This window comes from Columba livia, chromosome 12 (assembly GCF_036013475.1).
Source record: "Columba livia isolate bColLiv1 breed racing homer chromosome 12, bColLiv1.pat.W.v2, whole genome shotgun sequence".
Lineage (NCBI taxonomy): Eukaryota > Metazoa > Chordata > Aves > Columbiformes > Columbidae > Columba > Columba livia.
The window spans coordinates 1,869,476-1,883,863 of NC_088613.1; the positions used below are offsets into that span (position 1 = coordinate 1,869,476).

At 46.6% G+C, this 14,388-nt stretch overlaps 2 protein-coding genes and 1 non-coding gene across 4 annotated transcripts; 1 reads left to right on the forward strand and 2 right to left on the reverse strand.

Annotated features, from left to right (window-relative positions):
- Positions 1-258: 258 nt before the first annotated feature.
- On the reverse strand, positions 259-10,747 carry MAGT1 (magnesium transporter 1). 2 transcript variants are annotated; one of them, XM_065077402.1, is made up of 10 exons: positions 10,580-10,747; positions 8,919-9,088; positions 8,029-8,146; positions 7,507-7,647; positions 6,418-6,558; positions 5,992-6,081; positions 4,756-4,819; positions 3,383-3,457; positions 2,834-2,924; positions 259-1,717 (listed from the first exon to the last, which is right to left on the reverse strand). In XM_065077402.1, exons 1-10 carry the CDS (start codon positions 10,691-10,693, stop codon positions 1,702-1,704), a joined length of 1,020 nt encoding a protein of 339 aa, XP_064933474.1. In that variant the 5' UTR covers positions 10,694-10,747; the 3' UTR covers positions 259-1,701. The 2 variants fall into 2 exon arrangements, with proteins under 2 accessions (XP_064933474.1, XP_064933475.1); XM_065077403.1 differs by lacking the exon at positions 10,580-10,747 and having other exon boundaries at positions 8,972-9,088.
- Positions 10,748-11,515: 768 nt separating this feature from the next.
- TRNAL-CAA (transfer RNA leucine (anticodon CAA)) lies at positions 11,516-11,631 on the reverse strand. Its single transcript has 2 exons — positions 11,594-11,631; positions 11,516-11,561 (listed from the first exon to the last, which is right to left on the reverse strand). It is a non-coding gene; the product is annotated as a tRNA-Leu (tRNA).
- A 195-nt stretch (positions 11,632-11,826) lies between these two features.
- LOC102086620 (cytochrome c oxidase subunit 7B, mitochondrial) lies at positions 11,827-14,223 on the forward strand. Its single transcript, XM_005511822.3, has 3 exons — positions 11,827-11,986; positions 13,350-13,474; positions 14,024-14,223. The coding sequence occupies exons 1-3, from the start codon at positions 11,950-11,952 to the stop codon at positions 14,096-14,098; spliced, it is 237 nt and encodes a 78-aa protein (XP_005511879.2). The 5' UTR covers positions 11,827-11,949; the 3' UTR covers positions 14,099-14,223.
- Positions 14,224-14,388: the final 165 nt, after the last annotated feature.

Below are 14,388 nucleotides of genomic sequence, written 5' to 3' on the forward strand. Positions count from 1 at the left end.
TCACCTCAGCACAGCTGCCAGAGACAAATAAAACCCACGCAACCTTCATATTACCAGTTGCCTACATGAGATCTCCAGTATTGGCATTTGGGGCTGTAATTTCCCACATAAACATATATGTCCTACTCATCCAGTCTACTCAGCTATACTCAGGTTATTTATTATGTCCAGACATTTATATTTACACATTGAAGCAAGAGTGGAAGAGAAGAGGTTCATTTGTTTTATTTTAAAGTTCAAAAGACACTGAAGCATGGATTAGACTAAGAAATTTTATTGAAACTTGTCCAAAATCCAGTCAGGCACAAAACTGATGCATTCCACTAAGGCTTGTCATTGTGTATGGCATACAAAAAAATGCATCTCAACAAGCTGAAACATCAAACAACTAAAGTAGTGGAGTTAAGGCACTTGAGATATTTGTTAATTTAGCAAAATTGCATAAGAATAACCTTCTACTTTGAATGATCAAGTCCTTTCTGAGCCTAAAGCATCCAAATTCCGTAACCTCTTGAGACGGGGAGAGGCAGAAGCAGGAGACCAGAGTCTGATCCCGTTTTCTTGTGGGCAGTAACCTCCGAGGCCCCCCAGGGGCTCCCTGTGGTACAGGTGCTGAACCGCACACAGCGCGCTGAGCACAACGTCTTCCCTCAGGAATCCTCGAGGCAAAGGCTCTTTGTGGGATGAGAGAACACCAGGGGACAGCAAGAAGCGCGCGTGTTCAGTTGTAAGGCTGACGAATCCTTCCCGCGGCAGCACTGTTTATCCTGGGATCAGATATCTGTGTCCTCCCCAAGGATAAAAACTTGGAGAAAGCAAATGAGGAATGCAAGAATTTAACCCAGTGACCCCAAATCTGACACCAATTGGTTTGTTAGGGCTCCGAGCAGCAACTTGAAAGCCCATTAGCAACCCTTAATTCGTGCTACAAACAGCTGGTTACCTTTGTGCCTTCAGTTTGTATTTTTAGAGTGTGAGTGCTGGGCAGTGTAAGACCCTCTTTTCCGCTCTGAGCCAACATTTGTAACTTAAAATTTGCAGTCTCAGCAGGTGGCAAAGAAAGCTTTAATGAATAACTGCATTAATAACTCAGTTCTACCTGTAGAAAAATCACCCTTCATCTGTGAAGCAGCCTCTTGCCTCACACAGTAGCTGCATACTCTTCTCCACAATGAGACAGAGCTCTCGGAATAGGCACATTCCACACCGGAATTCGGAGTGTGCTCCAAGGGCTGCACACAGACTGAAGGAAAAGATTTCCAGGTGCATGAAGATGTTTTGTCAACGGTGAAAAGGCACGACAGAGCAGCTCTGGCCACCTGCTGCGCACAAACAGCAAATACGCTGATAAATACCGGAGGGACAAAGAAATGTATGGAAAACAGATTATCAGGCTGAATTTCAAATACTGTTTCTAGTTAGTCTACAGAAATGTGGTTCTAAGCATTAATTCGGAATTTCACCAGAAGTAGAGATTTTTAAGAAGATGTAAAGCTTATGAAGTAGAGATTGCATCTTAATACTCTGTGTCTTTCAGAGCAAATTGCTTGTTACATTTAAGGCACTACGTGTCATCTTTGGTTCCGTGTTTAACTGTCTCATTCAGTGGAAAGAGAGGTAGCACGAACCATCCATATTGAGCTCTTCCATTCCATGCAATTTCAGTCACCGCCTTTCCAGTGATACAGATTCTGGAATCCTTTAACTCATCAGAAAACTGCAGGAACAAAATAACAAACATTAATTTTACAGTAAACGAAGGTGTGCAACGTCCCGCTTGGCTTTCACAGATGCTGAGAAAATCAGAATGAGAAGCCGGGCCTGATGTAACTATGACATACGTAGCAGTGGAGAAGTTGCTTAAGAGTGAGTGAGACAACCACATCTCACCTGCAACAACGTCAGCAGAAGGACAGAAGACCACTGCATAGCCCAGAATAAAAGCTGACCAGTTATTAAACAGGGAAGAAGTTCAACTCTCTTCTGATCTTGAAATAAAAACTTTTATTAGGTAGATATTGTTAATTAAGAACTGACTTCTTGTAGAAAGGGGGCAATATTTGCCTATGGGATCAGCCTTCCAGACAAATTAAACTCTTTGCGGAAGCTGAGATGGTTAAGAAGCTGGTCCTCAATATGTATTTGTTCCTTCAAAATACGTAAAACCTAATAAAACCACACAATAATTCTATACTGATCAAATACATGTCTTAAGCAGCCAAGGAATAGTGCTAGACTCTTCACAGAAGCAATCTCAACATGTACGAAGCTTTCAAGCACCAGGCACCCCCCTTGTTCTCATAAATGAGGATTAATAATCAAGATGTACGAACAGGGAAGAAGGGAAAAGTTGGGGGAAAAAAAGAGACACTTGTTTTCAGTTTAAGTTGGTTGAGATATGACGATGAAAAGAAATCTTTTAGAAGCTGTAATGGCAAGAAAAGGAGAGTACCACAATCTTTCCTTTGGCCAGACTGAAAAATTGTGGTGTCCAAACACCGTTATTTCTGGTGATTATATTGACCAATATTGCTACACTTCGAGAAGCAAGTGGGGCATTTCCAAGCATATTTCCCACCAAATCAGATTCAGCAAATAGGCCCTTTGCCTGTTTCTCCATTCTGGTTTATATTAATGTTGCCGCACAAGGACATTCCAGTCGGCAGGAACAGATTCATCCATAAGCACACAGTGCAGGTGACAAAACACACCAAACAAAGAAGACTGAGCGTGCTACTAGGAGTTAAGCCCTCATCTGTGTCTTCCCACTTCCTCCAAAAGGAGCCTGCGCTGTGGCAGCTGTATCGCAACGCACAGGAAGGCGATGACGTACCTGTACGGGTAGCCGTGGTATTTAGATCTGAAGATAGACAGCAGCCAGCTGAAGAACAACACCACCAGGCCAATGCCAGCAATGCACAGGACTGCAAGAGATGCAGAACAGCGTTTGGGTAACGTGACAGCTGTCCCCGGGAACACCACAGTGACAGGGCTTTTCAAAAGCATCCTGTAATGTTTACAGACTGGGCCAGATGAGACCTCTGTTAGAATCACCGACAAGAACCAGACTGACACCAATTTTACTCCCAGCTCCTACTGTGAATCACTGTTACATCATTGCTGTAAGAGATAGCAAGTCCCTTCTCCCCCTCCCTAGCAAAATGCCACAAAGCATCTTTATTTCTCCCCATCTCCCAAAAGGGCTTTGAGTGTATCTTGCAGGTTCCTGAGCAACTCCAAGTGCTGCTGAAAAACCAAACGATTCGCTTCTGCTTAGAGGTGAGTAGAGTCCAAAACCCCCCAGTGTAAAAACATTTCTATTCAATAGCGTATCACAAATCTTCACTGAATATGCCTTCTCTTAGAAAGTATTAGTACTTACTTTTTCTTTTGCCCACATCCATGTCAGAAGTAGCAGCTTCATGGAGGAGAACCATTCCTAAAGTAACGCCACCATCTACAGACGCTGTTTAAGGCTCAATCAAAATACAACAGACTCAATATAACACGCTCGTTCCTAATCTCGTCAATCCAGCTCCCACCCCATACCTGGGGTGGTCAATCTCTTAGGAAAAATTCAAGACTTCCCAGCCAAAGCAGCAGCTTTGGGGGAAAAAAACAACTGAAAAGCATTCACAATGTCAACTTTTAATAGAAAATAAATACCAAGTTTAAAATAAACTGGAAAGTAGAGTAGGCCTTCATGTAACATTTAAAATGTGCTTGTTATCTCAGCTTGTCCCGAAACCACATTCCTCCCCAGAGAGCTCAGCCATTCCTGCTACTGTTCTACTCCACTCACTTGCTGAGCCGGGATTTTGAACAGGTAGAACAAGAAAAGGGAGAAATCAGCAGAAATCACGCTGCTTAAGAACATCAACGTGGCAACAGAAGAGACTTAAATCATGTCAAGCAGTGAAGAGGACAGGTAGTTTGAATGAAGCTTTGAAATGATGTGCCTACAGTAAGTCTGCTATTCTGTGTAGTTGTATGCTATAAAATGTAAACCGTTTGGGATTGTGAAGCTGCAAGAAGAGAGACAATAGTAAATAAAACAAAAACTCCTGAATGAAAGATAACAGCATGCACAGGCTGGCCCAGGTGACGAGAGAAGGAAGAAGAACCTGCATGGGGAATGTTACAGATGATGGATCAAAAACATACATGGAACAGAAAAGAACACTGAATTCTAAAGTATTCTTATGACATTTTCATACAACTAAGGCAAAAATTCTCAACCTGCAAGTTTCCACTTGCCTTTCCTGATGGCACAATAGTGGCATGGAATAATCCTGAACTGTTTGCATGAACAGGTGCTAACATTAAAAGTAAAGAAGGTAAGCAAAGAAATAAAAGTAAGATCAGTAGTAGAGGAAGGAATTCAACACCAAAGCAACAACTCGGTAAGTGAGATTGAAAAGATAAGAGACATACAGAGAGGAACAGGGTCTATCCTGTGGAATCTTATGATTCCACAAAGATCCACGTCTGCAGCGCTGTATTCATTTCAGTCACCAAGCAAGAAGGTGGTGAGAAGGCAGCCATCACTCTTCTGTTCAACTGAAGGATCCCTGGCACGGCAAAGCGGAGCTGCCCGCACAGACCGGCTCTGCGAGGCTCAGCACCGGCACCGGCACCGGCACCGGCACGAGGGGACAGCGAGGGGCCGGGACACAGCGCTTCCCTAGAAAAGGCAGCAACACAAGCCGACAGAAAAATCGTCACCAACCACGTGCCCCGCGGTAGGAAGGATACTGAAGAGAAGAACTATGTGTGTTTCTGCCACAAATTGCGCTTGGCTGCTTCCATGGATATAGTTCTGTAAGAGACAAAGAGCAATGCAAGTCAGAAAAGACTGGAGTCAACTTTGCCATAATTATCTGCAGCTACAGAGCTGGGGACGGGGGCTTGCACTGTCTGTTTCAGGAGACAAGGTGGAGAACAAGCAATTTCATCTCTTTGGGCTATGAGGTTAAAAAGACCAGGTTTAACATGAAATTGCCAGGCTCAGCACTAGGACTGCTTAGCATGTAAGAACCAACATAAACACCTTTGTTTTGCCATTACCAATTTGGAGTTCTCATGTCTCTTCATCAGTACAGATACAATATATGTGAAAGACAGAGGAAAGCAAATGTCACGGGTAACAACGATGTTGGAAACATGGAAAGAAACAGGAATGGTTAGAAGATGCACAGGAGGTCAGACAAATGGAACAGATCGGGTAATGTAAAAGAATCTGCCATTAGAACCTAAGCAAAAAAGCATCATTATTATGCTTCCTCCAACATGTAGCACTTCAGAAAGACCTTGAACTCTAGGGACCAAAGTCCCGATCCCAGCAGGTACCATCCATCCAGCTCCTGGCAAAGGCCTCAGTGCATGGAAAGCACTCTGAGCAGTTTCTAACAAGAAACTGAACATGCTGCTACATATCAAGGTTAATTTACTGTTTACCATCAGATTAAGAAGTGCATTTCTTATTCTAGCTCTTAAAAGGTTATTTCTGAGCACAGAAAGCAATGCACCTAAAAAACCGCTAAGTGATATTCTAAGAGCAAGGACAAATGTCACAGAACAAATGTCACCATTCTCACGGAACTGATGAATCACTGGACCAAAGACTGTCAGAGTGACTTCCCTATCAAGATGGAATTCTAAGTAACGGTTGGAGTTATCACACAGCCATTACACAGAGTACTTTGATTTGGATTAAGATCAGTATCTGGTGATTTCTTAGTAGTAAAGCACATGTTTGCAAACAGTTTCTTCTATTTGAGCCAAGAAAAGGATAAAACTGGCAGAAAATCCAGATATTGACTGGAGCTCTAACACTCCTGTTTCAAACCAAACCAACCCCTGTTCTTACAGACGTGTTCTGAGAGGAGACAGATCCTCTCTGAACTCCTCAGCCGCTGTCTGCTCCGCCGGGCTCGCGCAGGAGAGCCGAGCACCATGACTTGCAACGGGAAGCAGAAAGAGAACACTCACCACTTGTCCTGTATGGGGATTCTTATGAGCATAGGGTGGGCCTCTGATGTGGTTCCACATCTGGCCTGATGTCATTGCCAAAACAAAACACTGAAAAGGAAACACTATTTAATAAGGATTTTTTTCTTTTTTTCCTTTTTTATTTTTTTTTTTCACCCAATTTCATTTCATACCAAAAAGTAGAGGTTTGGGATACAATCTTAGGCTAGGAATCGTTCTACATTTTATTTGTATAAAAGGCATCTATTCAAGCATTGAGCTGAAAAGATGGAGACCAAATAATATTATCAGAATACCAAAAACTAAAATTAAATGCACCTCAATTTCCCTCTGCCAGGTTTAAGCATCCTTAAACACAAAACCTTTTAAAACTTGAATTGCTACAAAACTTGTAACAACAGGCAGACAGGAGTTATAATTACTCACCAAAGCAGCAAATGCCCAGCCAGTTTTGTTATACAGAAAATCCAGATTGCTTCCACGCAAATACACGAGGCCTCCGATGACAGCCAGCAGCAGCCCCAGCATCAACGGCCCCGCGTAGTTCGGTGGCCGTATCACACGAATCTAAATAGAGGATATTTAAGTTGTTTTCCCCCCGTGGGATTACACACTACACCCGCACCCCTGCTAACAGAACCCACAATAGATTAGAGAGGAAAAAAACACCAACGCACACGCCCCCAGAATTTTCTATATAATAAATCTGTCGAGGAAAGTAAGTAATGCTTCTTCCCTCGTTACTGTAACTTCAGTTTTATACATCTTTACCCTACTTAATAATTTAAAGACAGTTTTTCTTCCATAAGAACGGAAGAGGGAGAAGGAGGGTGAGTACGCCGCGTTCAGTTTTGGTCCCTGCCACAGAAAAAAGATGTGGACAGCCTGGAGAGGGCCCAGAGAAAGCCACAGAGACGATCCCAGGACTGGGAAACCACCATGGAAGGAAAGGCTGACAGAACTGGGCTTGTTCAGCCTGGAGAAAAGAGGCTTAGGGCAGACCTCATCACCACCTTCCAGTAATTAAAGAGTAGCTCCAGAGAGGCTGGAGACTCCCTTTGTCCAAGGAGTCACGAGGAAAAGACGAGGGGTGATGGGTACAAGTTACTCCTGGTCAGATTCTGTCTGGACACAAGAGGGAAATGCTCCCCGATGAGAACCATCAGTCACTGGAATAATCTCCCCAGGGACGTGGTGGATTCCCCAGCGTTGGACACTGTTAAGATTCAGGGTGCTGGGCCAGCTTGTCTAGACCGGGCTTTTGCCATGAAAGGTTGGAACAGATGATCCTGGAGGTCCCTTCCAACCTGGGATTCTATGATTCCATGAAAATACTAGAACACAGAAGGTAAGGAAATGTCAGGAGTAGCCACGTGCCCAAACAGCCCGTTGTGGACAAGAACTATTTAGCGCACGTGCGAGCAGATCGTTAGGCACGGATCACAAGCGACACGGGTCACAGCTGGAATTTCGCACTCGGGGGGCCGGTGCTGGGGAAGGTCCGCGCGTACTCACGTTGACGTCGGTCCTGTCGGCCACCCAACGAGCGAGCTGCTCGGCCGCGAAGCCGCGCACCTGGAGCTCGTACGTGTCGCCCCGCTTGGGCTTCCCCTTAGCAGGAAAGTTAATGAAGGTCGGAGCAGAATTCATGTTTAGCTGTAGTGAGAAAATCCATAGAAGACACAGCACCATGAAAAGTCTACTTAGTAACACACAGTTATGTTCTGGTTGTATCTTGCAACACTGTCACTAAATCAATCAGGAAGAAGGAGCTCCAATAAAAATTACACTGTATGTTATTACAGGAAACAGAAAAAGCCAGAGGGGCCAGTTCGCTCCTTGTGCCTCTCCCAGATTTGTCATTTCTGTTATCGTTACCACCACCATGCTGCTGCCCTCTGCCCTCCTCATTTCTTCTGGGGGTGGCAGCTTTTAACCTCCCAATTATCTCTTTAATCACTGCAGCGCTAAATTTTGTACACACCTTTACTTTCTTGCCCTCAGTCCCCAAAACCCGAGTTAAAAATAAGACATTACCATCTGAAATACATCCGAGCCTTCATCAAAATCCACCATAGCGAAAAAAATCTTGTTGGTGAATGCGCTGGAGTATCGCCAGGAGTTTGCCAGGATCTGGTATTCCTCATCGGCTTGTCTGTGAAGCACAGAGAGCGAGACGCTGCGTCACGCCGCCCAGAACACGCGTCACGAGCGGCCGGGGAGCCGCAGCGCCCCCACCGGTGCGTCCCACGCGCCCCACCTGGCACCGCTCTTTGTTTAAACCCAACAGCAAGTCCTGTTGAGTCCATAAACACAGGCAGTGGTGATTTCTAAGTGGAACCTGACACAGAAGCCGGCAGCGCAGGATTTACTAGTCCACACCAAAACAAGGACAGGTGGGCCCTCTTTTCCATGTCAGGGGACAAGAAACCAATTGACTTCAACTAACTAGGGGAAAAATCCTATATACAGGCCTCTACCACCTCTGGATTAATACGTGAAAGCTATAATATGCTTAAGGATCCTGCATATTATACTTGTAAATAAATAAGTGCCAATCGGCATGTAATTAACAGCACCTTCCAGACTGCACGGCCAGCAGTAATTCTACAAACATTTCTGCAGCAGCTCCAGGCAGGGAAAGTTGAGTTTTCACCCTGTCTTTCTGCAGAAGCCTGTCAGTGTGAATATCGGCTCTGCAAAGCAGCAATTTTAGGAGGGAAACAGATAATTAAGGACTATGCTGTTTCCTCACAGACATATTACACAGATATTGCCACACATTTAATTTCAAAGACAACCCTACTATAACGTGCCCTAGTATATTCCTCCCATGTACATGAAAGTTTACCCTCTCTTAAATTTAATTCCCTACAAAGCATAAGAGGACTTTGAAGTTCTAATTTAGGACTAAATTAAGCCCATACTTGCACACAACACATTGTCTGTGAGGCTGAAGAGCAGTGAACATCACAATCACCGAATAATTTCTGGGTGGTGCCTTCACCAGGCGTCGAAATTTGTCTCCATTCATCCGAATAACGGATCTTTTGCTCGCCCACTCCATCAGCTGGTTCACTTTTTCTGAGAGCACCATCTGAAAATAAAGTCGGAGGAACACTGTTGGTTTGGGTTCAACCCCACCGGTCTCACAGGAGAATCCTGGAAGGCTTTTAGATTTGGTGTAATAAACAGCTGCACTGTATTTCAAAAGAACACAGTCATTAAGACACATTAAGACTTCTGAAGGCATTTACAGATCCTTTTGACAGTCATGTTAATATTATTAATTTACTTTAAGCACTTAAGTGCTATACACACTTTAGGCACTCTGTATTATCCACACTGGTGAGGACCTCCAGCTCACTAGTGCTTTGTCACGTTGCTAACTGTAAGGTTGCTTTCAGACACACAGACCGCCCCACGTCACGCCACGGGATTTATTCGACACCGAGCATCGCACACCGTGTCGGATTCAAAACCTGCTGGAGCTGGAATCAACACTACAGATGGAAGTGAGCTCAACACCCAATTGCTGGGAAAAACCGCATTCGGTGCATATTTGGAGAACTCGGGAGCGCTCACTGAGCTCTTCTTTAAAAATGAGCCAATCCTATATCGATATACAATGAAGTATTTGGTAAGTGACAAACCTCCAAGTGTTCTACTTCTCTACTCCTTATTAACGCTCTTCTTCAGATATATTTTTTAGGGTCAATAATAAACTGCTCTTCTTTGACTTACACCTGACACACGTATATACCGAGGGATCTTTTTGAACCCCGGGAGTCAAGCGTGCGGGAATAAGCGGCACTTTGGTGATTACAGCAGAGGACAGTCGGTCCACCCTCCCAACCCCACACCCAGGCACACACGCTCTTACACAATTACAGAAGAACCTGGGATTAAACACGTTTGAAAATAAAACGTAAGGAAGGTTTAACAAAGAACAGTTGTTTTTACATAAGTGAGGACCTGGCGCTCGACCCCAGCAGGGGAAGGACACAGAGACATCGGACTAAGAATCCTTAATGTAAAACACAGTCTCTTCCTGGAATATATACTGATACCTGTATGTATCTGTATTTATAAGTTAGTTTAGGGGAAAGTGTAGCCAAAGTACCAGGAATCCATATTCATAAGGAGAAGGGTATTGTGTGTGGGGGGGCAGCCTGTAAACCCTTAAGTACCCAACCAATGGAGAACAGGGAAGGGAAATCGCGGCCGGGATTTTGGGGGATATAAGCAGGGACTTTCTGCCCTATTCGGTGTGCCTGCCTTCAGGTAGAACACCCGGTGTTGCAATATCGTTACTGAAAAAATTGCTTTGCTGAGAGATCGTGCCTGAGCCTATTCCATGGGCAGAATAATTGTTTCCTACAAAAACATAAATTAGAGCGGTGTGATCCTAACGAGCCCGCTGCTCCCCATGCGCGCCCGCGGCCAGGCCAAAGGCCGGGCCCCGCCACCCGCCCGCCCGCGGCCTGACGGGCCCTGTCCCGCCCTCCGCCGCCGCACGAGCTCAGCGCAGGCAGCGCCCCCGGGCCGCCCCGGGCAGAGCGGCGGCCGCGGTCCCTCGGCCTCTCACCTCCTTGCGCTTCTGCCCCGCGGCGCCCGGCCCGCCCCAGCCCGCCAGCAGCAGCAGCAGCGCCAGCACCGGCAGCGCCGCCATGACCGCCCCGCTCCGCCGGCCCGCGCCCATTGGCAGTGACCGACCCACGGGCACTGCGGCCCCGCCCACACGCTTCCTATTGGCCGCGGCGCCGGCCCGCGACTCGCGATTCGCTGAAACTGTCCCCAGCCCGGGCTGCGGACAGCCTATGAGAGAGAGGCAAGCTGGAGGCGCGCCATTGGCGCAGCCCCAGCCGGAGCGGGCTGTGCCGCGGGGCCCCGCGGCGGGGGGCGGCCCCGGCCCCGTTCGCTGCCCGCACTCGGGACGTGTCGCCGCTGTCCCGCTGCCGCAGCCCCTCACGCTGGGGATACCCCCGGGCTTTCCGCAGCGCCTGCGGCTCTTTTAAACATTGCAAACTGCTGCTCAGCTACACTGAGCGCGGGCCGCCCGGGGTCCCGGCACCGCGGCGGGGGGGCCGGGCCTGACGTCGGTAAACCCCCAAAAAACGAAAATAGGAATCTAGGGGAGAACTCCAAGGAACTTAATCCTTAGCTCCCTAATGGTGTATGCTGGCTTAATTTTATAAACGCATTTGTATTTCTGGGTCTCGTTAAGAGAAAGAATGTTAAAGTTGTACGCGGACTCGGGAAATCTGCAGCCGACGTGTAGCGGGTTGCGGGCTCCGGAGCGTCACCGGCACAGAAAACAGCGGCTTCGCTCCCGCTGTTCTCCGTTCTTTTCCTTTCCTTAATTAGAGGACGTGTGAACTATGGAAACCGTTTCTGGCGCCGCGGGCGTCTCTGTAGTTTCTGTTGTCACTAAAATCTCTGGCTGTAGCTCTTTGGGCTGATAAATTTATAATTCAAACGGAAAAAGAAGGAGAGGAAAAAAGAAAAGAGAAAAAAAAAGTGGTGTCAGAAGTGGGATTCGAACCCACGCCTCCATACGGAGACCAGAACACCCAACCCGCCGCGGGAAGGCGCGGAACGCCTTGAGTCTGGCGCCTTAGACCACTCGGCCATCCTGACACTGCGTGTGGCTCTTCCACTGCGAGGTTCTTAGCGCTTTCGTCATTCCGTGCCCGTCCGTCCCTCTCTCCTCAGCCGCTCCCGGGGAGCGCTCCAGAGTCTGCAAACCGAAGCGAAGCCGCCATCTCTCTCTCCCGGCTGCGGAGCTTCCCCCGGTCCCGCTCAGCCACACGGAGGCGGCACCTTTCCCGTCGCTCCGCGCCTACATTACCCACAGCGCTCCGCTCCGCTCGTAGCGCGGCGCGCCGGCCGCTTCCGGCGCGACCATTTTGTTTTTCACCGCTCGCCAAGGGTACCGGTGGTGATTTCCTCGTCAGCATGTTCCCGGTGGCCAGGGCCGCTCTGAGCCTCACCGGTAAGCAGGGAGGAGGGTCTCTGGAGCACGGAACCGCCGGGGCTGTGTCGCGGGTGTAAGCAGTTTGGTAGGGGGGTTCCTTCCCTGTTCCTTCCCGGTTCCTTCCCTGTGTGGACAGTCCCTGAGCAGGGCGGGTCGTGAGGGCAGCTGAGGGGCTGCGGGCGGCTTTCGCCGGCCTTCCTTTGCTGCTTTCTTTTTTTCCCCTGCCTCTTCTAGTTGCTTTTACTTGAGCTGACCTTGCGTTCCCTCCCTCGGCGCTTTTCCTCCCTGATAGCACCTGAAGGCACGTCCAGGTGTCGTGAGCCGAGGTGGTGAGGGGCGGGCGGTGACCAGCCCCTCACTCAAGGGCAGGGTGACAGAGTTCAGTGACGGACCCCCAGCGCTTCACCCCGCCTCTCACACCTAAAATAAAAGTACTTAGCAGTGGTTCTTTTGGTAGATATTCAAGCTTCTTTTTTCTCTCTTTAAAACAAACCAAAAAACTACTTGTGCAGCCTCACAGAGCATGCCGGGGATGTAGCAGCGTTATGAGTGTTGTCATCATCTTCTCTAGTCACGTTTGGGTAAATGTGAATCATTGACCTGAAACAAAAAGGTTATGTTTGTAATGTCTGTGCGCAGACCACTGTCTCATCAAATGCGCTGTATGCCGCTACTAAATGGCTTGTGTTTTGAAGCTGGTGGTTTGAGTTTTCACTCTGTCTTTTTAATAAGTGTACCTTCTGTAGTGTGCATGGATAACGTACTTCATACACTGTCATCTGAAAATGTCCTCCTGTATTTCGCTGCCGTTTACCTCATGCCAAGGCCCACAGGTACTTTCACTTCACCTCCCTCTCCTCCCATCCAAAATCCTGAAGCCGTAACGAAGGTGTGACCGTACCCATTGTCTTCAACCCCGTACAGGACGAGCTTCGTCCTGAAAGTGCTTATAGCAGGTTACACCTGCTGACAGCGTAGGTGTTCGCATACAGAATCCTGAAACTTTTCATTAATAAACAAAATAGTTTATTAGACAGATAATAATGCTTAAAAGCGTACTTGAACTTCCACGCTGAGGGCCTCAAGAAAACATATTGATGAAAAAGGTAACCTGGAGGAATTCCTTACTGGAATTAGACTTCAGCAATAACTTTCTGGCGAGAAATTGGGAGAGCTGAAACAAAATGCATGGCGTTCTGTATATCCTGTGTTTTGGAATCATTCCAAAGCTCTACGACTAAAAGATTCTTTTTTTCAGCCTTGCTTAAAGATTTTAGTGCTTACGCTTGCCTCTCTGTTGGTGGGAGATGAGGACTGTGGATGCTATGGATGTATGTTTTAGTTGATTTCCATACTTCTGCTTCTCTTTAACGTTCATCAGCTCGTGGAGTTCAGCGCCCTGTGGTAAGACAGGCTCACCGCAAACATGAGCCCAACTTCCACGACCAGTACGGAAACCTGGTGCTCCTTGGTGGAGCCGCGGTTTTTGCTGCTGTCTGGGGATATGTAAGTCGTCCTTTTTTTCACCACTCTGTTGTCGCTTGAGCTGTAAATCTCACAAGCTGTTCAGTTTCACAAAGGCTTATTTGTTTGAAATACCCGAAGTGGTCAGAATTTAGGAGCCCTTTAGATAAGTGAATAGTAATGTGATAGAGATTAAAGTTGCTTTAGTTCAGGTTTTGATTTTGACTTGTTACTCAAATTTCTGTGTCAGTCTGTTGCTTAATTTTAAAATGTAGTAGAAGCACAACCGTTCTCTATTTTACTTAAGACTTCTAAGCTTTTTGCAGAAAAATTTATAGATAGAAATAGCAGTATGGCGACAGGGCTTTATGTTCCACATTCTTTGTTCTAAAGGTAGGTATTTTGAAATAGAAAACTGAAGTAGTTAAATATTATTCAATATAAGTATATTCTACTTGCTTTATTAGAATATGAAAGAGATGTCATGCTCTACTACAATGAATCGAAACTGAAAGCAACAGAAATAGGCTTCTGTCAGAAGGTTTCTTTGATTTCAGAGTTAATAATCTTGATTGTTTTATCCTCGTGCAGGTGTTTACAGGTGTTGGAATGGAGTGGGGCCTGTCGCCTGTCGGCAGAGTCACTCCAAAAGAATGGAGGGAGTAACAGCCTTTGCTTGTCACGAACTGCTCTAAACACTCACTGAAAAACTCATCACACGAAGGCATTTGTTCCTTGATTACCACTTGTACAGTGGCATTCCTGGTCTAATAAACATACCTGGAAACTTGTCTGGCTCTTTTAGGTTTCCTCTTTGCCCTGTGTCTGCTGAAGTATATGAAATAGTGTAAAAACTCGGAATAATTAAATCATATTCTAGGTGGTCGCAGTCATTCCTGTCAAGGCCAGTTATGGATAATGGACAAATCCAAAACGTTGTCTGTTATACAGTTGTT